Raw genomic sequence first — 27,209 nt, 5'->3', positions numbered from 1 at the left:
TTTATCGTTTGGTAATATTAAGTAACAAAAGATGTGATTTTAATTTAATTATATCGTGTATTATATTTTACAATTAAATTAATTGTACATTTATGATTTGTCCGCAATAAAGAATATTGTGATAAAATTCATTACGTCTCCATGTTCACAAATATAAAGTATTATATATGTTAAAAAATTTAATAACGTATTTGCATAATTTGCAATAATGAAGTGGTACATTGCCTGTGATATAATGCTCTATGAAGACATGTTTAATATTTTTTATTTACAACATGGCAAATTTATGCTTGCTGGTAGTGTTTGGAAATTTTATTCATAGCAACTCATTTCAATTCAATGACTATTAAAATGAACATAAATACAATACAGGAAACATGACGTTTCTTGATATTTTATATCTTCCAGTTTGCAAGATAAGAATTCGAATTTTACGCAAGATCAAGTTGGTACCGGATCGGCACAAATTAACTGAGCATAGAAATGCGTAAACATATGCTCGTCTGAACGTGCAAGTATTATTGATAATTTAGCGTATACCTGTATGTACATAATCGTGGGTAAACATGAATTTGCGTTGTAACTTGATTAAAAAGTTAAATATCCAAAGTGTAATAGCAACGTAATATTAAATTTAACAACATGTGATGTAAATACGCCAATTAAGTAATCAACATTAACTCAATATGAATCATCGCCTCCATTGTAGCTCTGCCTATTTTTTGCATTTTAAAATATAATATTATTGCAACTTTAAATCGCTAAACGAATATCTTTAGTTAAGAGTAAGTGCTTGACTAGCAGTGTCACACCTAGTCATTAATTATCATGAAAATTTCAGTTCTATACCATTGTCGCGAACCCTTGGGACCGTTCCCAAATTAGAATTTTTAATGGTCTTCGAAATTCCGCGATTGTCTAAGACTTATCTTTTTTCTGTAATTTTGTTAATATTATATATATAATATTACACGAAAATCTATCTTCTTTATAAAATATATTATTATAACAGCGTTTTATGAAGTATGTCTTTAATTTCAAAATTTAACACAACTAACATCTGAAAATATTAATTACATATCCTCAAATATAAAATCCAACATATTTTAATGGAAATCAAATAGCAAATAATTCTCTTATAATGATATTATATACATAATGAAAATATAGTAATAAAAGGTATAAAGGTGAATATATAGCATTACTTACACTGATTCCCTTCTTGAGCTCCAAAAGCCACAAGCATCTTCGCTAAGGATCGGTTATTACTTAATACTGCCACGTCTAATAATGAAAGACCGTCACTATTTACGCTGAAATTAAATAAAATTTTTTTATAAATTTTCTCTGTGGTGGTATTAACTTTTGTTTTAATTTCAGTTTAAATCAATAAATCCTTCGATTGATTTCTCAGTCTAAAAAGATTTGATATCTTTAATTGAGAAATATATAAAATGAGTAGTGGTTTCTATATACTTATCATTTTTTCGATTTTTCAAACTCCAGAAGAAAGTTTTCAGTTTTAAAAGAATACAAAACTCGCGTCTTGTTATTCTTGCTATAGCATGAATATATTTTTGAAAAATAAATTATACAAATTGTATTAGAATCTTTTCTGTAATCTATCCAATGATATTCGTTTGCAATTAAGTAAATAAATAATTGTTTTACTAATATATATATTTTCAATATATAAAAATTAAGAATTTATTTTATAATCTCAATATTAAATTTAATCGTCATTTTCTACTTTAAGAAAGTAATATTTGATAGATAACTATTTTAACCGTAGGGAATTAAAAAATTAAAAATAAATTGAAAAGCATATAACTTGCACAATGCTTTTGGAATACTAATTTAAATATTCTCAATATTTAAAATTTTATATACCAAGATTTAAAAATGTTAATAATAATATCATTATATAATGATAAAATGAATGTATTAAAATATGTTTTAAGTAGATTTTGAATTAAGAAAAGAAAAATAAATAAATTTCTTTAAAATTATATTTATAATAATGTTAAAGTAATATTAATGTATTATATTAAATATCTATATATTAAAAATATTGGATCACACTCCTAGCTTTACTGTTTTATATATTTACATTTATATACACACAGGAATTTTTACTGGACCCTCTTATTCATAGTAACCGTAGGAAATTTTTAGACATGGTGTTTTATACATAAAAAGTAAATATTAATTATTTTCAAAAAAGATATATTTCTAAATTTAATTGAAATTCGGTTTTATTAAAAAAAAAGATATGTCGTTTATGCAAATATTAATAATTTTATAATAATTAATATTAATGTTATATTTATATCAAAAATAAAATAGTATTATATCCTTTTCAAAAATATAGCAATCTATAAAATTGAAATAATCACTTTATTCAATTTGTTAATATTTTATAAATACAACGATTATAAATAATAATCGAAGTTTATAAAAGGAAATATTTTTTCATCCGAATACGCATGTAAATATTTTAATCAGTATAGTGTAAACTAAAAGTAATTACTGTAGCTTTATTATGTTGTAATAATTTCGTTTTATTTTGTCGTTATATTTGAAACAGATATATTTTACGACATTGAAGTTATATGAACTTTGAAACTGAATTAATATTGTACAGTGAATACTAAATAATATATCGTTCATATTGAATATAAGTTATCGAATATAAATTTTAATGTTCTACTTTGATGTTCGAAAATGATTAATATTAAATAAAAATATTTTCTGTGTCATTAGTGTTTAATATATAAAGAATCGCATTTTTATGACTGATCTATTAATTAATTAGTAAAGCATTATAAAATTTCAATTTTAATAAATGAATAAATTATTTGATAAATTAAAAAAAATTTATAAATATATTATTGAATAACTTTTTACATTGTATGCATGTAAATCATTTAAGACAATAATGAATTATATTCTAACTTAAAAATTTTTTTAATATTATGATCAATTAAATATTTATTATTTATGAGTTTTTAATACTAATCATTTTCGCAACACAATTGCACTTCCATTGGTTTTCTTAGATTATTTATCATCTTCTCTTTTGCAACTATTCTTGATAGTTTTCATTTTCTTTGCTATTTTAAACAGATGGAAGCAGCGGTTCATAAAATACACCATGAGCTTACCCACCCGCTCCTTTTCTTTTTTAAGTTCCACTTATCTGTCTTGCGTTTCGTTCTAACTTTTCTTGCTCTCGAGAGTTTTCGTATCGCTTGGGAAAAAAGAATCGTCAGATTCGATTATATCTACGTGTCCTATCAGGACTTTAATCAATCTCTGTATGAACTTGTTAAGCAACGAGTTCTTAATCCCTAGTCGAGGTAGAGAAATACTAAAGTAGGAAAGGGAGGAGACGGATATCAGAGAAGGGAGAGAAGATACAATTAAATGGGCGTTGAAGAGCTATTGAGATGTCTGTAAGGGAATACTTACTATATATTTATAATAGTTCTTCTACTACAAATGTCGGATCTTTGCTATGACATAATACATACATATATATATATATATATATATATATATATACATATATAGAAGATCAAGTCATTTAACTTTTTATATTTAAAATTTGAAGATATGCTGCGCACTTTGTTAAGGAATTAAAAGCCAATGTTAGAATTACACTCGTCAAGACAAAAGAACATTTATTACTCGTAATATTTTATCTTTAGAAAATAGTTGGTAGCGTACCATTATTATAAAGGAATGGAAAATTTTACTACTTACATAGTAGTTGTTATTTTTTTATAAGATACTTCGTACCGTATTTTTTTTTATACAAAATAATTTCAAACATAAGAATTCTGTGTTACAAGCTTACGAAGCAGTAAGCTGATATTCATTGGTACAACTAATACATAGTACAATTTTATTCCGCTGCCCTACAGTACCAAAATACGCCGTGCATAATTGAAAGACAAAACGAAATCAGTGGTAGAAATAACAAGATTACTTAATAAATTGAATGCCGACCGGAAGTGGAATTAACGGCATTATGTAAATCAAATCGTGCTCACCTGTTAACGTCAACATCCGTTGATTCGAGGATGGCTCTCGCTTTGTCAAGGTGACCGTGCTCAACAGCTGCAAAAAGTGCTGCCAGAGAGAACAGAGAGAAATCGTCGATTAGTAAATATAAATTTACATGCCGTGAAGCATAGCGCATTTGAGCGATGGTGCGAGCATTGCCTCGAGTAAAAATAATAAAAAAAAAGGAGAAAACAAAGGAGAGATTAAATGCATGCATGCGCACTTCGGTAAGTTCATTAGATAAACTAACGGCATAATTTGCATTCGATCCCCAGGGTTAAGCCTTGAATTGGAACAAAATGGTCGTCTGCGGAGCGCTTGAAACTTTCCAATTAGCACGATCGAGTTCGTTTAATGTGATTTCCGAGCCCGCGGGACGTCCAGCTGTAGAGAAATCAGCGAAGTTGCTTTTATTTCTTAATTGAGCGCCACTCGTACGAGAATATAATTAGCTTTAATACTCGCTGAGGCTGATAATATTGCCGGTATATAAATAGTGGAGTCGAGGTTTTGAAAGTTCGTCTATGCTTATATCAATTTGTTAATCAACATCAAATTATCGACAGTTGTCTAATTCCATTTATAACTGAATCTTCTTAAATATATTTATTTGTCCAAAATTTTTGTGCCTAGAATTTTCATATCAAATAACAAAAATCGACCATTCTTATAAACTAATTAGCTATGGTAATGCCGTAAATAGTTTCACTTGACGGTCAGTATCCGATTTAAGATACTGAGTAATTGTTTAATAAAAAAAAATTACCCGAAAGATATTCACTAATTCAATTTTTAGTCACAAATTAGGTGTAAAAGCATAGAATAAGAAATGTTTTTAGAATAGATAGCCCACACCCGACTACAAAATAAGCTTTAATAGTTTAAAAAGATACTTAATTGCATTCTTTATGGAGGAGAAAATTTTCATCGGTAAATATCTTTTAAAACAGGTGACTTTACATTAGCCGAGAAATGGTAATAGTAAGAAGAGATTGAAATGTAGAGTCAGAGGAAGCACCGATCTCTGAAAATGTATATGGCATAATGCAAAACAGTCAAGGTACCATGCAAATGTATGTTGAGGGAGGGTTGTGCCGTGAGAGGGTTGATGTGTATCGATGACAAGTTGGTGAGTTGATACTGATGATTTCTTTGTTGTTGCTGGTGCTGCAGCTGATGTTTCTTTTTGCCGAAGCCCTCCAGGAACTCCATCCCTTGTAGCGAGTGTAGCTCTGCGCGAATAAGAGCAACGAAATAAAAAAACTATCAAATCGAATGAATGGCATACATGCTGGGATACGTAAAAATAAAAAAACATATATTGTGTATATTGTCGAATGATAAAACTTCGACTGGGAAGGAAGAAATTTAGGGATAATATTATGGGAAGGGCAAAACGGAAAAATAACTATAATTTCAAACACGACTAGCTATTGTCATTGATTTGCTGAAAGATAAATGCTAAGATTGCTGAGTAAAAGTTAGCGCTACTTTATCAGATTCAAACTTTGTGGATAATTTTATTTGTCTTGAAATACAGCAATAGTATACATTGCTTTTTGCGTTCATGTTTGTCGCCCATTGACACTTGCATTAAAAATTCCTCGTGCAATTACTGTAAAACAAAAGCAACCAAGAGAAAATAGGAAAGTAATTAAATTTACAGTTAAGTTTACTATATTGCGATCTTAATTAATTGTTCGCATTGAGAAAGACAAAGAATACTAATTAAAAATATCGGCAACGCCGATAAACGTCAAACTTAGTTCAAACAATCTATCACTCCCTCCTTATCACTCTTTTTCTTATTGTTTTTCAATTTGTTTGTTATTCAAGAAGAAACGTACTTGTAACCGAAATATTCGTTACTGGGGCTGCAAATTGTAATTCCTCTGTCTCTACATTTAATGCCAAATCCTTTGAACTTTTCGGCATACTCTGTTTCTAGAGTGATAAATTCAAATATCTTTAATCAGAAATGTGTTTCAAATATTCTAGATTATTTGAATATCGATCCGCAGCTGCTTTTATCTATAGGATTTAAAATGATTGCAGATATCGGCTCATTGATTCCTATCCTATTTTTTTTTTTTTTTTTTACAGATATTATACTTAATACAAAATATAATATAGAGTAAAATTTGGCTAATTGCATTATTTTTTTAATCAGTTAATAAGAAATATTATCTATTCTTCTTTTATTGATAAAAAAAAAAAAAAAAAAAAATATTAAAAATCAAATAGAATAAAACAGGGATCTGTGTCGATATTCATTCACTTAATCACATTATGTTCAGTAAACTATAATGGACAAGAACGCATCAGATAAATAGTGTAACAGATAAAACCAGCTAACGTCAATGTTCCTTAATAAGACAAATAATTTGTTCTCGTTTTACCACCTTTCTGAGAGAACAACTTATTTGACTTTCATTCGAAATATTTGTTACGTTATCTTTCGCCCTTGGCTTCAAGGACCTGGGAACATTGTTAAAATTCTTGCTCCCATTTATAACGAATTCTTTGCAATTGGTCTTTGGCATCATAATCCGCTGAGTCGAAAATGCTTTATTCTCATCGTAACCGTCGTTGATATATCCTTTAAAGGTTGCTACAGAAATATACTTTTCTCCGGCATCCTTTGAGATTCGGAAAAGGCTTTTACTCGCACTGTTCTTTGAGCGAGTGCACCAACGATGCTTTTTACAAATTTGCTCGTTCTCCACGATAACTGTTATACTATTTTCAATTTTGCCTTTTTCTTCTTTCGGCACCTTCGTAAGAGGCAAGTCTATTATGTCTGGCTCCTCCGTTTCATCTAGTTGAACATGATCACCTTCATGAAAAAAGTTGGACATCGATGTGTCTAATGAACTATCCATAAATGATGGATTTTCGTAAGCATTGAATTTATCACTTTTTATAGAGAGTTTATTCCAATTGCCTTGTTCTTTGATAATACTATGAACTTTGCTGTCCGAGACAAGGGAGAGCTTTGATTCTAAATCCTTGACTATTTTTCCTGAATCGTCCGATAATTTTGTCTTGTATTCTTTTAAATCAACGATTGGTTTAGAGTTATCGCTTTTATCTCCATCGTCTTTAGCAGGCAATGTTAAATTTTGTATTTTGTATTTGGGACTATCGGAGCCTTTTGGATTCAAAGAGATTGGAGATAAATCGTAGCTTGGAGTCATATGGAGATTCGCATGATTTCGAATTTTTGTGATTAGCTTTACGGAAGCGCGAAAGGATTTCGATCGTTTAAAGCCGGAGATCTTATTTCCTCTAGACGACCGATGCAATAGTTCCATCTTGGGACTCGATCGAGTGGAAGTCTTTCTAAATTTCATTTGGATGAATTAATTTTTCACTTCTTAGCCTGAATTTTAGTCGCAAATTTGTACATTTCGTTTTAAAATTCCAGTTTATACGAGTCTTTGGCTTTGCGATGTTTGTATTTTGTAGCATAATATCTGAGCAGCTTTTCATTTCAAACTGAAAATAAAAGTATTTTTATCGTTATATCATCGTACAATGCAAAAAGCTTACCGAAGTATCGCTTTATCGACTTTCATTAGAAAAATTACTTTCTTATTGTTTTTCAAGAATATCGAAAAGATTTAGAAATATATTTGACAATTATAATGCCGATAAAACTAAACTCCAGTATTCTACTTGAAAGGTTTGTCAGCATCGGCTTTATGGCTTTACAAATTTTTATATTATTTTCAACATTTTTTACTCTTTCTTGCCTTTTGTACATTGCATAGTAATACATATAATTAATTAAAAAAAACCTTGTTATATTTTTCAAATACTAGGTTAAGTGGCCACTTCAATCGCATCATAAAAAAAATGCAGTAATGGAAAGTAGGAAGAAAATTTCTTCGATGTTAGATAAAACGAATGATAAGCTCATTCGTATTTCTAGTCTTGGCTTTTAATATATAAGCAAAACGACAACCCAGCTATTATTTACTTAGTCACTTTGACATTCTCTCTCTTTCTCTCCCACGCACGCACGCATGAAGACGAGCTCGTGTACATGCATGTATACACAAACAAACACACAAATAAACGGATAATCTATTTGTCCTCCTATCATCCATGTCAAAATGAAATTGGTCAATTGGCTATTACACAAAGGGAGTATATACGAATGCATCAACTTTCTCTCTTAGTTTCTGCATTGTCGTAACACTAAAGGGTCCTCAGCCAATTTGCTGGGACAATAGATTATATTGCTTACGTCCGTTATGTAAGTGTACTATGTAAGTAGTTCTGTGCGACTTTGTCAATTACAAGACGAGTCTTTGATAAAGAATCTTTGATGGCGATTATTATCTCATGTTTAAGATTAATGTAATTAAATTCATTTAAAAATTCGTGAAAGAAAAATTATTATCAGATATATAAAATATGAGCATTATCTTAATCTGCATCGATACGTTGATTAAGAACAATTATGATTGAACAGAATTTAGATTGTTGAGTTTATTCCAAATTTATAAAACCTTTCGAATGTTTAAATTTTTTAAAAATAAATTAATGAATATATTAACTTTAATGTTATTATTACTTTTTAGCGATGTTAAATTTTTTTATAATATACAATATTACATTCAAATAATTTTAATATTTAATTTATTAAAAAATAAAACTTCTTAAAATTTTTTAAAATATTAGGTTTAAAAACTTTTAATATAATTAACTGGATAACGAAGTTCAATCGAATACTTATATAATATAAATTTTATTTTAAATTCAAAATTGTTAGCTCTTCCTCAAAATACTTTTTGGTCGCGTTTCTTTTTAACATAATTTGAATAATAATTCGTAGCAGTTCTAATATTTACCTTTAAAAACATTAAATTGATTAAAAATACAAATATGATAGAAATTGGAAAAATATTATTACATTCTGTTTATAAATTCGAATAAAATAAAATTTTACGTTTAATTTAGTTTTCATCTAAAATCTTTTCCTTATTACACTTTCAGTACATACTACTTTAATGAAGTTAATAAATTTATTAAATACCTTTCTAAATAGAAGTATTTCGAGATAGTTGTGAAAAATGTTCTTGTATTAATGTGTGAACGAAAGTTTTCTTATTTTTAACAATAAAATAGATTCGATAAAAATCATCGAGATCTCTAATCGAAGGAATCATCTAATATACATTATTGGATATCAAAAATGGAAATTACATAAAGTATTGAAACGAAATTTTTTGAAGTTTCATTTTTATTGGAAACATTTTTCTATATTTTCTACTATCAATAATTTCATTAGTATAGTAGAAGAGCGTATCTATAGTGAAATGCACATTGAATTCAAGTTATTGATTACGTACGTATGTCAAGTCGCTTAGGGATGGAATATTATTCACTCTATTGTTAGAAAATATATCGATATCGATGCAAATAAAATGAACAATTATATTAAAAAAAAAGGATTCGAAAAAGTTATTTAAAAATATATCTATAAATTTCATTTTCATTTCAACGAAGGTCTACATTCGATTTTTGTATCGGTTTTTATAATTTGTTGTTATTCAGATTATTTCACGGGAAAAAAAAATAATTTGAAATTATTTAAAAATGAACAAATTTTTCGTTCTACCGACTACTATTAAAAATAATTTTAAACTTTCATAAATAGAGATTCTTAAATAAAATTATGACAATGAAATTAGTGCTATAAAAATTATTTGTTTAATACTAAGCTTCGAAATGATTTATTTTAAGTACTTCACTTTATACACGTTAAAAAATTATTGAATATTTAATTTTATTTTTTGTATTACATTAATATGAATAAATTCATTACTTTTTCTGCAGACTAGTTAAATTTAAATTAATGTTATTTTTTTCTATATATTCTTTTTTCATTTATTTTTTATTAATAGAATATTTTGATCAATTGTATTAATTAAATGATACAATCATCACTAAATTAGCTCTTTCACTACAGACAGAAATATTCTGATGTGCTGCATCCGAAAATAATTAAGTTAGTTATAAAAGTATTAAATTAAAAATTTCTTTATTGAGAATATTTTATAAAGTCCAAATATTAGAAATTACAATAACTTTTTAAGGATTTAAATTTTTATTTTAATAGAAAAAGGTTTTGAAATTTATTCATACTTTGAAATAAATTTTTTATATAAATAATAACAAGAAATTTTTATTTTCTTAGTCCTATCAAATATTTTTATTTAACTATAATATTTATTATTCACCTAAATCGAAGCATACTCATAACTGATTTTACATAATAGAAAATTTAGTTACTGTATGTTACTTGAATCTTTTACTAGTTTGGATTTGTTTAAATTTCTTTTAAAATACTGTTAGCATGCTATTGAGTTTTAAAAGTACTTTATTACATGAAAATGAGGAATTTGTATTATAATTCTTAATATTTAGAATAAAAATTTTTCCAGATAATAATGTAATGATATCAATTTCTTATCGTTTCGTATAGATATAATTGCTTATGCTCAATGTATTCTAAGCACATATTTAACCAAAATAAAATTTTGAACGAATGTTGATAGAAATAATTGATTAAGAAGTCTAAAATGTTTACGAACAATAGATGTGATCTATAATATGCGACTCATTTTATGACCGTTAACCTTTTACTAGGTATATCAACTGCTTTAACGCTTGAAACAAAATCATTAATCAACGACGAAAAAAGTAATGTAAAAAATGTTTGTGAAATTTTTATGAGATCTCACCGACTATAGCATTATCAGCTCAATCAAATATATAATAAAACAATGAAGCACATTATTTATTATACAATTAAATACAATTAAAAACACACACATCAAACAATTAAAACTTAGTTAATATAATTTTTTAAATTTCAGTTATTTTTAATACTTAATATTATAGTTTGGAGTAATGTATGTGCTAGTATTTTATCGAACATTTATGAGTAATAATTTAGTCTAAATTCAAACGTTCCTTAAATGTTTTTAACTAATATGTTCCATGATTTATTTTAATTGAATAATGCTGTTTGTTATGTTTACGCGTCGATCAACATATATATAAGTTCCTAAACTCCAAAGTTATATTTGAGATTTTATTAGTATTTGCGATTGTATTGAAGAGCATTTAATAATAACAAATATATAAAAGAATAAGAAGTAACTGTTGTTTTTTTTTTAATAATATTGTATGAATATTCCATATACATAAATAAGGTTACGACTACATTGTGTTTAAGATTATGGCGTTATATTGACAATAAAAGATTTAATAAGTTTTAATAAATTCGATCTTAGATTCGGAAGTCATTTAAATATTCTAATTCATTTTAAGAAATTAATATATATATATATATATATATATATATATATATATCATCTCGATCTTTATTTATGTACGTTCCTTTCCGTTAACACTTTTATTTTCTAATTATCATAGATTAGTTTTTTATTTATGAACATAAATAGTCTTGTACAGTTGAGTATAATTAAATTGAAGGCTACATTTAAGAATAAAATGCGCATCTGAACAAAATTAAAAATAAGAAAATAACTTTGGTTTTCGAGCGAATCAAATGATTTCCATCAGTATAGAAAGAAAAGGAAGTTTATACGATTTGTAATTACTTTGCAATCGTAAATAAATACAGAATAGTATATAGAAATGCAATAAAATTGTGGAATATTTTCACATTAATGAAAATGGATATAATAGAATGTAGATTAAAATACTTATACAAATACTAGGGCTTAAAAGAAAGAATGCCAAAGTGAAAAGCATGTAAGTGTGTAGTTATGATAGAGTATTCGGGTATAGAACAATGAAAAACATTCTGAAAATCTCTCTAAGGCGACATCCGGCTTTTGTCTCGAATTACTCTGAGTGCCTTTCACTCTTTTCACTAAACATACAATATTGTATACGGTTTATTGTTTTCACTGTTTCATTAGTGCCTGCCTCTACTCCCTGTCTGTCTGCTTCTCTTTTTCTATTCATTTCATCTTTCTTACGTATGTAGACGCAAATACCTTTTTCTTTTATCGTTACAATTTACAAAAACTGTAATTTTTCACTTTTTATATCAGGCAAACTTACTTCCTAACTTCATAATATTCTTCCAAATTAATATTATACTATTTCATGAAATATTTGCTTATATTTAATCAATAAATATTTTGTAACTATAATCACAGTTAACAAATTTTTGTTAGCTATTATTTATATCGATTTTATTTTATTTGAATTTCATGATTGACGTTATGCATTTATAAATATTTATGTTTTATTTTTATTCTGATATATTTCTTAATCTTTTATCAGCAACAAAAATTTAAACAATTAATATATTAAATTTCTGAATTTTGATAGCATACATAATCTTACTTTAAGAAGATATCAGCGTTTTATTTAATTTGCAAATCAATATAAGGTGCAAATGAATATAAGATTTATTGAAAAAGCATTTTAATGTGTTATTGGACAATCCACTATTTCCACATGCATTGTTCAAAACATGATTTGAAAATTATTTTTTATATAAAAATAATTTAAAATAAAATTGAAATAAATGCATGATATATATATATATATATATATATATATATATTATACTAATAGAATTGGATTTTTTGAAAATTTATTGAAGTACAATTAAGATTATGAAACATATAATAAAGACTGAAAGTTAATCATATAAAAAATTAAAATAAATTCCTTCCATAATAAATCAGTTTATAGATAATTTTACTGACATTGTATGTATTAAATGTTAAAATATCTGAATAATAGTATATTAAATTACTAGCAGATCTATACCAATTGTCTCAGGAATAAACAAACAGTTTATTAGGACATAATCAATTATATATTTAATGCATTTCATTTCAATGTAACCTGTAAGGAGATATTCTAATGTAAAATAATAATATTGAAATATGGATAGGAATCATAATTATAAATTGATTACAAGTACTAATGGCATTTTAATTATAAAATTAAACCTTTTCATTGTATTGAATTATCAATATAATAACGGTAAAAATATAATTTCTTATGTATAATAATTATAAATTACAATCATTCAAATACAATATCGACAGTTATTTTACTTTAATTAAACATGCGAATACATTGGCACATATTTTTTTTATAAAGTATTTAATGCAAGCATAAAATCTTATCTTTTCAATTAGTCAATAATTAAATTAAATATATAATTAAATTTTTGTTATATTTATTGGCCTGTTAATAAAAATGATATTTTTTTTGTTTTATATACAAAAGATTCTAATGAAAAATTAATATTTGAATTAAATTAAAATTAATATAATTTAGAAATACTTCTTAGAATAAAGAAAAGTAAAATATATGAAATTTAAGAAACTTTTATAACTGGCTTACAATCTTCTCAAGCAATTTCAACGTAATTTACTTATTAGCTAAATATTAATAACTACATACTGAGAAAGAACAATAATTATTGTGGTTTAAAGAAGGAAAGTGATTTACACTATCTTTGGATATTATACAATAATCGCATCAAAAGATTATACCATCTATAATTGTCTAATGGTTCAAACAAATTCACTGAACGCTGTAAAACTAAATGGTTGGTTGCCAATGATTCCTTTAAATTTAATTTTTTCACAGGAACCTCGTGTTCACTATAATTGCTATATAATAGCTTCTCAACTAATTCTTATAGAGCAACAAAGTCAACATGCCAAGGTGAAACAAGTAAGAATAAAGACGCTCATGTAGAATAATAATCACTTAGCAATTGTCTGAATTATATGCTCGTATACATTTAAGCCCGTGGCACCGCATAAATTCGTTTAATCCTTCCACCCAACCCCGCCATCGAGCGGCACTAAAGCCGATGCTGTCGCGCACGTTTTCAGTAGAGTAACGATATACAGTAGTGCACAAGGACAACATACCTAGCATATTATATCACAGTCGATGTCGAGATCGAGGTCGTTTTCCGGTATCGCGCGTCCCTCTCTACCTTACCGACCGCCATTTGGAATTTAATAGGCGTCCCTTGTGAAAGGGCGCGGTCTCGTCGAAGGGCAGGTTGTCCGTCTCCCGGCCAAGTATTCCCGTGTCTTGCACTTTACTTCCTGTAACATCCGTCTTCACAAGTAGCTTCTTTTCCTCCTTCTCGTCATCAGTCACTAACTAGCAATCGCCGCTACGAACTTTAATGAAAAACAGCTGCGATTGCGACGGAAGCGACGCTTGTGGCCTGTTTTGGCTGTGTCGGACCCGTCGGTTGCTGCAGCGGCGGGGCGACGGGGGCAAGTCCCCACTACGAGGAGTTCCTCTTCTTCCCGGCTTGTCTTTCCCCTCCCCGCCACCAACAAACCCATACCGTGACACGTCCCGCCACTTGCCAACGAAACTCGGAACTCTGTGACGGAGGAGCAAAAACATATTACAACGTAAACAAGCCGCTTGGTCCCCCGATCGCGCATTGATAATTTCTTCGTTATGCCCCAAGACGTCGTCCGGTGGTCCGTGGCGTACCTCGGTTTTGTCAAAGCGTCTGTCTCATTGTCATGACAAGGAGTTCCAGCGGAAGCGTTCTCTTGGATAATCCGGACGATCGAGCCTATCAAGACCAAGCAATTTTCGATTTACTCCTCGATAACTCTGATACCGATGATGCTACACAGCTGGGACGTTGATTGGCAAGATTTCATACGAGAATTGGAGCACCATATATTTTGCCAACTGTATTTGCCCGAAGAACTTTTTATTTTATAAGCTTATATTTATTAATGTCGAATCAAAGCGAAGAATTTCATCAATTAAGTCTTCTAATCAATCTAACAACAGTTTCTCAAAATCCTCATATGTAACATTTTAAGCGTAACTAGTATGTAACATTCTAATTCTTGGATCAACATTTTCACATTCAACTATTTTCAGAATTCATTCTTGCTTAATTATTTCAGATATTTCGCGTGATGCTGATCCATTAATTGGGTGCATCCCATTTTCCAACCATTGTCACCATTCATTTATCTACAGGGTTCACAATTAAATATGAGCCATGCAAATGCAAGACAAACGATGGTGTCGTGCTGCATTTATTAGGAACATCCTTTACTTTACTTTAGCTACCTGCCTTTTTATATTTATGCAAAATAATAATCTTTATAAATTAATTTAGACATACACACACACACACACCGCACACACACGCACACACACATAAACAAAATTTATATACAATAATTTATTTTTTAAGATCTTTTAATAATTATTTTTTTAAGAGTATAAATAAACATTGTATGTAAGAAATAATGGAGAATATTTAATGTTGGGGTTTTTAAGTGTTCCTATCATGAAAACTTCAACTTAAATACAATTTATTATCAATAATTTGCTTTCCATCTTCATCTTCATTCCTGGTCTTTCCATATCGTTAATTCGTAATATTTTTAAAAATGGTTCAATATTTCGCGTCTATTTATTGAAATTTTTATTGTGGGAATGAAATTTCAATAAGAATATTATATAAGAATATAATCATATACTGAGGATTTACCCGTTCGTGTAACGTGACGTGTTTTAATTTATAATCGAAATGGATATTATTATAAATGAAGAATATGTCTTTTCTGATTTGTTTGTTAAGTGATCGAAAAAAATGTTATATCTTATAACTAAAAAAAGATAAAGAATTACAAAATATTCTACGACAATTTTTTTTCAGTTTGATGATTTTATGTAAATACAAACAGATAGGGATAAATAACTATCAACTCCAATAATGAGAGTATAAAGTCAATAGATTTTTTTTTAATTTATTTAAGAATAAAAATAGATAATATAGGACATATATTTACAATTAAAGATATATGCGACGATATGGTTAATGTTTTAAAAGTTACTGTCAGAGCTGTTATTATATATTTAAATCGTTAATAAATATATTATATTTTTCAATGTACATCGTAATAATGTGAAGGTGTGCGCGACGATACACTTAATATTCCATAAATTGTCTATCGAAAGATATAATATATTTAGGTCATTAATAAATTTATTATATTTTATAAAGTACGATAAATATTAATGTAATGCGATATTGTACCCTTTGTAAATTCCAAAAATTTCAGACCGTTGCACTGTAATCCATTTACAGTACCGTATGCACTTATTGAATTTAATGAATATTAAAATATTATTTTTAATGCTCACAGAGAAGATTTAATCAAATCAAGATTGATGAAGATTTAATGAATTGCAATATCACATATGTTATTTATTTATATACCTTTAATAAAATAGTGCTTATTTATAAAAGTAAATATATAAAATATAATTCTTATGGACGTTAATCAACATTATTTTACATTATGTTTCAACATCTATTATTCTTTAAAAATCAAAGATTTACATCTAAATCTATGTGTCATTAAAAATATATTATATAGAATGATATATATTTTATTTTTTTAAAATAAAACAATTTCTTAATAATTATTATAAGAATTCATTTTATAAGTTATTTAGTCATTGTTATAAATGCATAAATAATCGTTTATAGGAAATAAATTTTAGTTTTAATCATTATTGAATCATTGTTATATTAAAAATTTGAACTTAATGCGATTACTTATTGGTATTTTTTAAAAACAATATCATTACAGATACGTATTATTTTAGAATAATTTTTTATAAGAGGAAATGGTAATGATTATCTCTGTAAAATAATAAATTTAATGCTTTTATGAGTTGCAAATTGCAATTGCATTTTAATGTCACTAAGTCAAAGATACGACATCCGATAAATTACATCATTTATCATGAGTTTTAATAAGCAATTGCATTAAAAAAAAAAAATAGGTGTCTTAATAATTTATTGATTCCATAAGTTGCAATGTATTTGAATTTACACACAATATTTCGTGTTTTTGGATTATAATGGTCATTTTGTATTAATGTTTAGTTTAATCATAACTATATTTATTTGTCTGGAACAATTAACTTTTTTTAATTTTCGAGGAAACGAATTAACAATCGACCGGTTAATCATTGAAATCGAAATATTAGGTTGGTTAAAGGTGAAAGTAATGTGAATGAAGCTCATAACAATTAATCGTATAAATAAAACTGGAAAAAAGGCAAAAAGATATTAAAATACCGAAACAAATTAATATGGGTTGCAGAATAAAGAAAAGCTGAGAATGGAGGCTGATAAGATTGGGTCGGGAAAATTGTTCTTCGGCACTCCTTAATTTCCATGCCCACCATCCGAAAATCGACAAAGCTTTTCCTGTTCAAAAAAAAGGGGGACGTTGTACATCGACTTTATGCGAATCGCGTAGCTCGCTTATTTTATCGACTCACGATGCGGATGTCGTTGCTAAAGATAGTGGATAAATATCGCCTATATTAGATATATTAGTTAGTTTTTACGATAAATTTATGTTACAATAAATTTATGCGGGATTCTTTAATTCAACGACAAGGAGGTTAGTAAGAAGAGGGATACCTTTGCAAAAGCTTTAACCTTTTTTATGAAAACGATTGGGTTTCGAATTAAAGGAATTAGAAGACGACGATATTTGGTTTTGATGGATTGGCGCCTGGACTAATGCATCTTTACTCGGTTTTTATGCAGTTTTTAATTTTAATTTATAAATATATCCATTCTCTACTTATAAACTTCTTTAATTAATTATTTTGCTGAACAATCGATTGGGTAGATGAGACAATGTTGTTGTACTAACGATTTATAATCCGTTCTTATATAAATGGTTACACTTACTTTTATTAATTACAGCTTCTCATAGATAATGTATTTTAATATATTCGGATTGAGATATTGGATATCATAGCTAATTATTAGATAGGTGAGAATTATACTTCAACAAACATCCTGTGTACTTGTAATTTCTCTCGATTATTTTGTTTAATACATGCACAAGTCTAGAATTAATTAAATAACTTGCAATTATTTTCAAGTTAACGTAAATAGTAGTTTAATAAAAAATTGCCTTTGTTAGGTACACTAACTAATCCAAGATATTTTCATAGATATTTTTAGTATTATTATTATTAAATATTTGTTCACATTAATCATCGCAGATATTTATTAAATACCATATAATGCATTTTAGGTTACGGATGTTTCTAGTGCCGTATTTACTTTGTCTATCATATGGTTATGAATAACGGGAAAATGGAATATTTGAGATTCTAGAAAACGATGGTGTCATGAAATATTGTAAAATATTTATGAAGTACATATTTACGAAGGTGCAAAAAATCCACCACGTAAATAAATATGCGATGAATTTTGGACACTGAGTAAAAATAGACTTTCTACGACTGTAGTAAAGTTGTTGATAATCTCTTTTATATTAGTGAATATTAATGAAAATATAAATTATTATTTGAAAAAAATCGAAGATAAATAATGGAATATTAATATTGATTATTAATAATAAATGATAGTGAAAATGGAGAAATTGTAAATAATAAAGTTAATATTTTAAAATCTATCTATCTATCCATTTAAAATCTATATTGTACATTAGTATTTCTTATTTATTATGAATATACAATAAATTCGAGACTAGTGATATCGAAAAACTTATTTATATTTTGCGAATAAAAATACATGTCAAGGAATAAAGTAATTTTAGATCAATAATATCAAAATGAAATTCCGAACAGAAATTGTTATAAAAGTAGAAATTATTTCGCAGTTTCCTTATTGGAAGAGTCAAATACCCTGAAAGACGCCTTCCTTATCATTAAGACCTGCTTTATCTGCTTTTTAAGAGAATGGAATTATGATCGAATCTCTTCATTGAGTCATTTGAAGTTAGTGATAGGAAAACTTAGGCTCGTGTCTTATAGAGTTGAACAAAATTTACTATACATACAAAATATTATTAGAAGAATATTATGAAAGCGGTTTCAATATTTAAAAAGTGCTTTGCCAATCTATAATTTGGAAATGACATATTTCCAATTTCTTACCTATAAATTTTAATAAAAATTCACGATACAAGATGCAATACGACAAAATTGATTTTTAAAAATATTTATCAGTTGTAATTTGCATTATATTTTTACTGGAAATTATCTTCTTTAAAAATGACTAAGAAATCATTTTATATCCTTGTAAAAGTATATTAATTTTATATCATTATTAAATGTTAATTAAAATAATGTTGTAGAATTATTTTATTTGGATAACTCATTATTGAAAAGTAAATTAAAGTTAGGTAAATATACAAATCGGAATAAATTTTATTCTTACCGAAATACATAATTAAAATATAAATATAAAACGAAAAATGCATTATTTATAAAAATTGATTAAAAATTTTAAAGAAATTTTATTAACTTTATTATGCTTAAATAGAATTTGAAAATTAATAATTGAATTTCTATATTATTAATTTTTATTCTCGAATTAGATAATTCGATTACAATTATACACAATAAATTGAAATGTTAATCCGATAGTAAGTAAATAAATAATTTTCTTGAGAGTCTATATTAGTTTTTATTTTAAAATATGAAGAGAATAGAGTCTAATTTAAGTTTTAGTTTATGAAGAGAAAATTTAGTTTAGTGAACTTATTAAAGAGATATCTTCAAAACTACTTCTAAATTTATATAAATGTAAGGTATTAAGGATAATTAAGAGACTCAAGAGAAAACTGACGTAAATTTATAGTGTTTTTGGCCGCCGTCTAGTATAAACGTGTTAATAGGAATACAGACAGTTTACAACCAAGAAGCTAAAGAAAAATTGCGAGGTAAAGGTGAAAATAAATTGAAGTTATAAATAAGAATGAAAAGAAATAGCAACTAGCTGGCGGAAGCAATCGTAATCAAATATTTGTTACACTAACTTTATACATAATTAGAGCCTGAAGTTTGTAATATATCGAAAATCCTAAAAATATAATTAAAATAAATATTCAATTAAGCTTTTAAATTTTATAATAAGATAATTATCACTACTTTTCAGTAAACTTATCTTTCTCTCTATTATAATATATCACAATTTTCTAGAATGTAACATATTCAAAATAATATAATTTTCTTTTTTAATCCATTCATTTATGATGGTACTTTTATACCTGTACATAAATATTAAAATATTCCTTTTGCTTTCTAAGAAATTTTTTAAATCTATTTTTTTTGTTGGAAAACTAAAATTAAATTTCAACCAGTTAAAATCTCAGCATACTAGGTTTTTAAATTTTATTTTGGTATTTACAAATTCAAATACAATTATAAATTATGTATTATAATAATAAATATTTACGGTACTTAACGTTTAATTAAATTTATACGGTGTAGGTAACATTTTTTCCGATATATAACTGCAGTGATACTTATTAAATATCTATTCTAATAGAATATAATAATAGACATTTTGGGATAGTTTCAAACTATCAGAATATCAGCTTAAATATTATTTTAATTTTAGAAAATAAATTTTAATGTGTAATTATCGATATATAATGAAAAATTTATATATACATCAATGCATAAATTACTTGTCATATAGTAGTATTATAAATTAGAAGAAAATGTGTATTTTTAAAACCTAAATCTTCTTCATTAACGCATGTGATAGCATGTAAATACTGAAACTAATACTCCTTAAAAGTACTAGAAATTTCATTATAATTGTTTATTAATTAATTTTAGATATTAATATAATCTTTAATTACAACATATTTTAAAGCTTGTGTTATCTTCTAATGTTATTAACGTAAAATAAAAGAGATAATATACCATTTTTGTTAACGTAAGAAATTTGACACTAACGACTTAATGAAATTGTTGGTGAACTTTTGAAAATTATTACATTTAACAGTTGTTAGAATCTAAATGATCGTATCCTAATTGCTACATTTAGAATACTAATATTTACTTATGAAAAAATATTTCATACAAATTGGCATGTTAATTATTTATCATGTTTCATAAGATAATATGTATTCATCATTCATTCAAAATATTTAAGTTTAATAATTTATTTTTGGGGCAAACAAATTTGCTGTTATAAAAGTATCTTACGTCAAATTGAAGTCGAGTTGACTCATTTGTATTAATATTTTCAGTAAAAAGTTATGTATTTTAATTTTAATAATTTTAGATTATTAAAATAATATATACATTTTTCTGATTATATTTAATCTTTCTATATAATTTCATCAAGTTTATTCTTATTTACTTTTTGAATTTTGTTCTTCTTCATCAATATCGATTATTTAAATGAATCGTTTAACTAATACTTCTCATTTAATATTTATAATATTATAAATTAAAAATGATTAAAAAAGGTTTTTAGTTTAATTTTTTCAAATATAATTTGTATTTAAATTAAACTGAAAACAAATATAAAAAATAATTTGCAACTACTGGAGCTTGGAATCTTGATCAGAAAAATGATAATATCTAACAAGGGAGCTAACAATTCTATATCATATTTATATATATAATAATTATAACAATATTTCTTGCTAACTTTTTCTATTAAGTAATATCACAGCTGAATTTTTATTATAAGTCTTATAAGAGTTATTTTAAAATTTATATTTATAGTTTATTAAACATAATATTTTAAGTTTAACATAGTATTTTAAGTTTTTAAATTTATTACATTTATCTTAAATAATTAGTATTGTATACTAATTATTTTCCGTAAGTCGATTGTTAAGTCATTATAAAAATTTAAATTTTGAAAAAATAAAGTATTAAAATTTCCAATGTTTATACTGCCACAAATGTAAAATTTTAATCTTTTGTAAATTTGTAAATTTGTAAATTCATCAAATCGTGTGTCATCAAACATTTTAAAATATCAGATATATTATATTATATTATAAGTAATATAATCCAATTGGACAATTTTGTAACTATGTGAAAAAAAGGTTAAATCATTATTTTCGTTTTAGTTTTAAATTAACAATAATATACTATTTATATCTGAAAAATAATTAATTAATTATTCACGCAAAAATATATAATTATATAAATAAATGAAACAAAAAATGTATATATATATATATATATATATATATTTCTTTATATAAATTATATCTATTTATATAATTTAGACATATTTATTTTATAGAAATCAAGTAAAGTTTTATTGAGTCTTTTCAATTTCGTATGTAATAAATTAGACTTTTATAAAAGACTTTATTGAATTTTTGAAGTTCAATAAAACTATTTATTAGATAAAGTGAAAAGTTTCTATTATAATAATATGTCACTGGACGGTAATAAAACATAAAATAAATTGGTACAATTTGCGTTACTGTGAAATATGAGCACAGAAAAATGAATAATTAAATGTTTTTAATGGAATATCAAATATATGTTATTTCCAGCAATAATATTTCAATATTTAAATGATAAAAGTTTGGTATTGTCAGTAAATAAATTTTTAAATTATTTTGTTTTTTATAATTTAGCGCTTCGTAGCAATATTTTTATGTAATTAACTTCAAATTATAATAGTTATAAGAAATTGTTGATATCAAAGTATTACTTTTAATGTAGACGATAATTTAACTCATACTTCAATAAAGATATAAATAATTGATATGTTCACTTTTATTTATATAATTCATGTAAGAATTTAACAGCAAAGAATATATTGTAATATATTTCTAACCTTAACATTTTTTACTTTCCTAATTTTGTAGTGCAGAATACTTGTTAGAAAAAATATTTACTTTTTCTACAAAATATGAAATAGTATGACTTTTAACTATCTTATATTTTGTATTGGTATAACTTTTTAATATAGATTTCAATTTTATTATTATTGGTTTTTTGTATTTCATTATTGCCTTTGAAAATTCAAATAATGCAATCATTATGTTAGAGCGTATTTAAAGTCTACAATGAATTGTTAAGACTGTAATTATGAAGTTATAAAATTTTATTTTTTATTAAAATTATTTACTTTAAGGATGATTAATTATTCAATTGATATTTTACGATATACCATACCGACTGTACGTTAAAAGTAACTGTAATTGAAAGAAATACGTTGATTTATATACATCATTGCCATCTATGTAGATTTAATTTATAATATGGATTAGACATATTCTTTAAAGTTACACGAAAAATTATAACTCTTTAAATATATGGCAAAAAATAAGGAAATTATAATTTATTTAAGTAGAAGTATTTTTATATAAAAATGGAAGATTAATATACTATAATATAGCTTAATGTTAAAAAAAGTTTAAGAATAATTTTATTTTAAATAAATTATAATTTAATAAAATTTTACACGTAAGCTTTTTTTTTTAAGAATAAAATATAATTTGATAAATGACATTAAATTTTTCTGTCACTTATTTCATATTACTATGCGCGCGTTACATTTTTCGAGACGTTAATTCTTACGATATGAAATTACTGATACTATATGGATAAGAAAATATAACGATTTCACTATAAAAAGTTACAATTCAAATTAAACACGATATATACGATTCATATTATGATTTTATTTTTCTATATATGTTTTCTTATTGTTCAAGAAGAATATCATTTTGTTATAGAATGTTGATATTGACGAATATTAATACAAACGAAGTAAATTTTTTTTAAATTCATTGAATGCGAATTAAAACGAAAAAGAGATACCTTATAAAGAGTACTTTATAAATAAAGTTTAATTGCAATAAAATTATTTACAACTCGAATTAAATTACCATATTCCAATATATTCACAAATATATAAATTTAACGGAAAATTAAGTTAGAATAAAATTCAATTTTAAATAAATTTAAAAAAACAATTTGTAAGCGAGGGACTATTATAATATCTTTCTAATTAATTTATTAATGTGTAATATATAGTGCACCTGCAGTGAAGAATATAGGAAAAATGTTGTGACAATCGATTATTGACATGAATCAAAACATCCTAAGTATTAAATGAAGTAGTCTATTCGAATATCCAAGAATAGTCCGCCCGCTTGCACCACTGCTAACTTGTTGATCTAAAATTGTTAAAGCAAACGAAACTTACAACTTCGATGAATGCGTTTCCATCATGCTTTATCCTCAGTAATGATTTAGCACACCAGTGAAACATAAAATGTCTTGGGGCCCTCGTGATGAATAAAAAGAGATTCAAACTTCAACGGGTCGTACGTATGTAGTAAAAGTTCGGTGACATCGAGAGCATGAGAACGTTTCTCGTGAACGGAAACCCGGAGACTGACTGTTCGAGGGATGCAACAGCTGTTGCTCAGTCTATTCGTGCTACTGTCTGTTCGAGGGGCAGATGGTAGTCCATGTTGTAACGTGTTTTGCTTCATTCGCGTAGCAAGGAAAAGGTTATGCGACACGTCGTCGGACAGGTTGTCCTGGAATCTCGGCTGCTCTTCCGCGCTTGATCGCGAAATCCATCTTGTGATACAAAAATCTTGTGATTACTTAGTTGTAAAACGATGTATTTTTAATTATTACGATGCACTGATTGATGAAGTGCTAAAGGCTGCTATTATTATTGCAAAGAGTCAAGATATGAGTCAAGAGACAGGATTTAAGTAAATAGAGAGACCAATTTGTAAATACTTTTTATGTAGCTTAAATGAGTGTTACAACTGGATAGATAATATTTTTCTCTCTAAGAGTGTGAAATCAAAAGAGTTCCATTCAATAGAGTTACTCTACATTCTGCCATTTACGGTTATAAATAACAGCATAAATAATAAATAAAAATATTCAATGAGTTATTAGATTATAAAAATGAAAATCAATTGAAGGTGAAATGCAAGGGAAAATATTAGTGGAAATTAAGAAATATCCTAAATTGACATATATTTGTTGTACTATTTATAAATAAAAGTAAAGTAAATATCGAAAGATGATGACACTATGATTAATACGTATTTCTTTCTATTAGTCGAACAGTTTAATATATATTTTACTGTTTTATTTTTGTATTGACTATTTTTTTCTATTGTTTTTCATTAAGAAATAGAGATTCATTGTTTAATAAAGCTTTAGCTTACCATATAGTATTTAGAAGACATCGATTATTTAAATATACAAATTATATAGTAATTAATTTTTGTAATTGAGCTACATTATTATGGATAAGATTCAATTTTCACATTAATTATTATTTTTTTGTTCGGTTGATTTCAATACAATATATTCAAAATTTGATAATCACGTGATACTGTTTATTTTGTATCATAGGTAACAATATTTTTTAGGCACTTCATATGATTAATTAAGCAAATTTTGTAATGCAATTTGAATTATTGACAGATGGTGCGTAAATTAAAAAAAATAAATTAATTAAGTTTGTTGACAACGAAATGTTAATTCTTTGAGCACTTTAACAAGTAACGTTTCAATATACAATTTCACACAAATAAGAAATAAAGCCAACTAAATAATAGATGTATATATGATAAAAATATTTTTAGAATGTTCGATTTTGCTAAATTAATAAAAAGCAAATATCGAGTATAAATATTATTTAGAAGTTCTATATTTTTATTATAAAAGGTAAGAAAATACTTTATCACTTCAGTTGTAATTTTATTTACATTTTTACATTATTTGAATTGTGATATTATCGTGACGTAATTTATTAACAATTTGTCGGCAATTAATAATTAATAAAAAAATGTCATATATTATAATACTACAGCAATTTTAATATTGCAGTTACTGAGTTTGAAATAATGTTAGCTTGTAACGCGAATCTATTAGTATTATATAATCGTGGCGCCCGAAAACTAATGAAAGAAAAAAAAGAATGAAAGAAACGAATGAAAATATTAAACAATGCAAGAAAATTTCGTTCCTCATAATTTCCATTACACAACCTTTAATTAAGTTACAGAACAATGTGTACATTTCGGTGTTTAATTTGAATTGGCCATGATGTAATTAGTACCGGAATAGTTTGTAATAGTGAAGCCAGAGATAATAACCGTAATTTCCATCCAATTCTAACATAGTACTAGTATTAGATCACATAGATGATCGCAAGGAACAGAGGCGCAAGCACTTAAAGACAAAGTAGATTAAAAAAAGAAGGTACATCATGCCAAGGCATTGATTCGCTCGCAAGACTGAATAAAAGACCGTTAAGAGTACCTATATCCAAAGTGTATAATAGAAACAGATAGTGGAGAGCTGCCAGGCAATGTATTTAACATAGGTTCGCGTGTTAGCGTCCGCGGACCACTTGAGTGAACGCCGAACAAAGAACACCTGCCGTTCTTACTCGTTCCTCTAACGGGTGATTCGAAAGCCGGACTCAGTTCTATCAGAAAACAGCTCCGGGAAATCCTTCCACTGATTATACAGGATGTTCGCGTGCGTTTTTCTCGTTGACCCCTATTAGCGCGAGGCTCTAGCTCCGTCTCGTTCGACTTGCGTAAGCGCACGCCGGGGATTTTAATTAAGGCGACACCCGTTGGTTACGCAGGTGCCGCCCTTCCGGCATATGAGGACAGGAAGCAGGGGCCAGGGAAGAGAGCAACGAACCGACGCCCAACTAACCGTCGGCGTCCATTTACATAATTCCCTAGAAATGGAGCGACGACAGCGTTCATCGGCGGAAAAAACCTTTATCAATGTGGACATTAACGAATCACAAGCAGTGCTTGTTAGAAATGCATGAATCTCAGCGATGGACTACTATTACACTCACCCCTTCCAATTATTTGCCTAATTGCCATCGTTTAGACTAGCTTTCTGTAGCTTTTTTGTATTTTTTTCATTTCACCGGGACTATCATCAATAACAAGGGGATTTTCTCGCCCGACTCTTTTTATCGTATTACACATCGAATCCGAGAATGTCGGGAGCCTGATTTTTAGGCAAAGTTACTTGATAACATATCGGTATTGTTTATAGGCCTCGGATGATTGTACAATTATTTAGTTCAAGGCATAATTCTTACTGCAATACGTATGTATAATTGGACTAGTGACAAATAAGGTACTATTATATTGATAGAGAAAAAATATTAATGAGCGCTCTGCTCGATAAAGTATGCTTTCCAAATTTAGGTTTTACGGAATGAAAATTTCGTGTTTTTTAATTTTTTAGAAGTTTATAAATTTGATTATTAT

At 26.6% G+C, this 27,209-nt stretch overlaps 1 protein-coding gene across 1 annotated transcript in view; it reads right to left on the bottom strand.

Annotated features, from left to right (window-relative positions):
• Positions 1 to 27,209, bottom strand: part of wake (ankyrin repeat and fibronectin type III domain containing protein wide awake) — an 84,591-nt gene that overhangs the window by 16,605 nt on the left and 40,777 nt on the right. The window contains exons 7-9 of the mRNA XM_011501123.1: positions 5,133 to 5,300; positions 4,056 to 4,134; positions 1,210 to 1,313 (exon numbers count right to left, since the gene is read on the bottom strand). Coding sequence (XP_011499425.1) covers positions 1,210 to 1,313; positions 4,056 to 4,134; positions 5,133 to 5,300 — 351 coding nt within the window. The remainder of the gene's footprint in view (positions 1 to 1,209; positions 1,314 to 4,055; positions 4,135 to 5,132; positions 5,301 to 27,209) is intronic.

Source organism: Ceratosolen solmsi, unplaced genomic scaffold (genome assembly GCF_000503995.2).
Source record: "Ceratosolen solmsi marchali unplaced genomic scaffold, CerSol_1.0 scaffold10, whole genome shotgun sequence".
Classification (NCBI taxonomy): Eukaryota; Metazoa; Arthropoda; class Insecta; order Hymenoptera; family Agaonidae; genus Ceratosolen; species Ceratosolen solmsi.
Note: the sequence above shows the minus strand (reverse complement) of the source record. Positions and strands in the feature narration are given on the sequence as shown.